The sequence below is a fragment of the Temnothorax curvispinosus genome, unplaced genomic scaffold (genome assembly GCF_003070985.1).
Source record: "Temnothorax curvispinosus isolate PA1 unplaced genomic scaffold, ASM307098v1 QBEX01009470.1, whole genome shotgun sequence".
NCBI classification, from domain to species: Eukaryota; Metazoa; Arthropoda; class Insecta; order Hymenoptera; family Formicidae; genus Temnothorax; species Temnothorax curvispinosus.
The window spans coordinates 4,449-5,728 of NW_020219250.1; the positions used below are offsets into that span (position 1 = coordinate 4,449).

The 1,280-nt window shown below is 59.6% G+C and overlaps 1 protein-coding gene across 1 annotated transcript in view; it reads left to right on the forward strand.

Annotated features, from left to right (window-relative positions):
- Positions 1-941, forward strand: part of LOC112459055 — a 5,270-nt gene extending 4,329 nt beyond the window's left edge. The window contains exon 3 of the mRNA XM_025022953.1: positions 58-941. Within this exon, the coding sequence (XP_024878721.1) occupies positions 58-941 (884 nt within the window). The remainder of the gene's footprint in view (positions 1-57) is intronic.
- Positions 942-1,280: the final 339 nt, after the last annotated feature.

Here is a 1,280-nt window from a genome sequence, read left to right on the forward strand (position 1 = left end):
CATTTCAACGAACCGGCGTGGATTACGTCGGCCCGATCCATATCCGCACGACCAAAGGGCGAGGACACCGCGCGCACAAGGCGTTCATCGCCGTCTTCGTGTGCCTCGTCACCAAAGCGGTGCACCTGGAGGTAGTCTCCGACTACACGACGGAGGCGTTCTTGGCCGCCCTCCGTCGCTTCACTGCACGCCGAGGGCTCTGTTCGGACATCTACTCCGACTGCGGCACCAACTTCATTGGAGCGGACCGGGCATTAAAAAATCTTCTCCGCGCGTCGTCATCCGACGGCCGGCGCATCGCTCACGATGCCTCCGCCCACGGAACTCGGTGGCATTTCAATCCTCCAGCCGCACCGCATTTCGACGGACTCTGGGAGGCGGCGGTGAAATCCACCAAGTTCCACCTGCGACGAGTCATCGGCGAGACGACCCTCACCTTCGAGGAAATGGCCACTTTCCTCGCTCAGGTTGAGGCGTGCCTAAATTCTCGGCCACTACACGCACTCTCTGATGATCCTGACGACGTCTCAGCACTGACGCCGGGGCACTTCCTCATCGGGGCACCGCTGCTGGCGGCTCCTGAGCCGTCACTTGAGGAAAGGCCGGACAATTCCTTGTCTCGATGGCACCTGGTGCAGAAGATGCGCGATCATTTCTGGCAGCGGTGGTCGCGCGAATGCATTCAGCACCTCGCGTCTCGACCAAAGTGGCTGACAGCTGGGGACGTTTCTGAGGTCGGCAGGCTGTGCCTGATCCGGGCCGAGATCTCGCCGCCGAATCGATGGCCTCTCGCACGGATCGTTAAGCTGCATCCTGGAGACGACGGCGTCGTTCGAGTGGTGACCGTCCGCACGGCCGCCTCCGAATTCGTCCGGCCCCTTGTCAAACTGGTGCTGCTTCCTGGGGCCGCCGACACCACCACCACCGTCGAGGATACGTGAGCCACCGAACAGCCCTCGCTTTCTCGCGTAGAATCGCTCGCGCTTTCCTCACCGTCCGTCTTTTCGCGTTATTACGTTTTATCGCGCGTCACTTCACGTAATTGTTACAATTGTCCTTCCGCCAACGTGCCACGTGCACGTCACGAAATCAGTGAGTTCGGCCGTCAGCCGTAACTCCACTCACACGCGCGTTACATCACTTCACTTTCCCGGTTTCAGCACCATGCACATACCGACGGAACATATTCACGGAAACATATGTATCGCACGAAATATGTTTCTCGCTCGAGATCGTCGCGTGTTATGACAATGCGCAGCCGCACACCTCGCAACATGGCC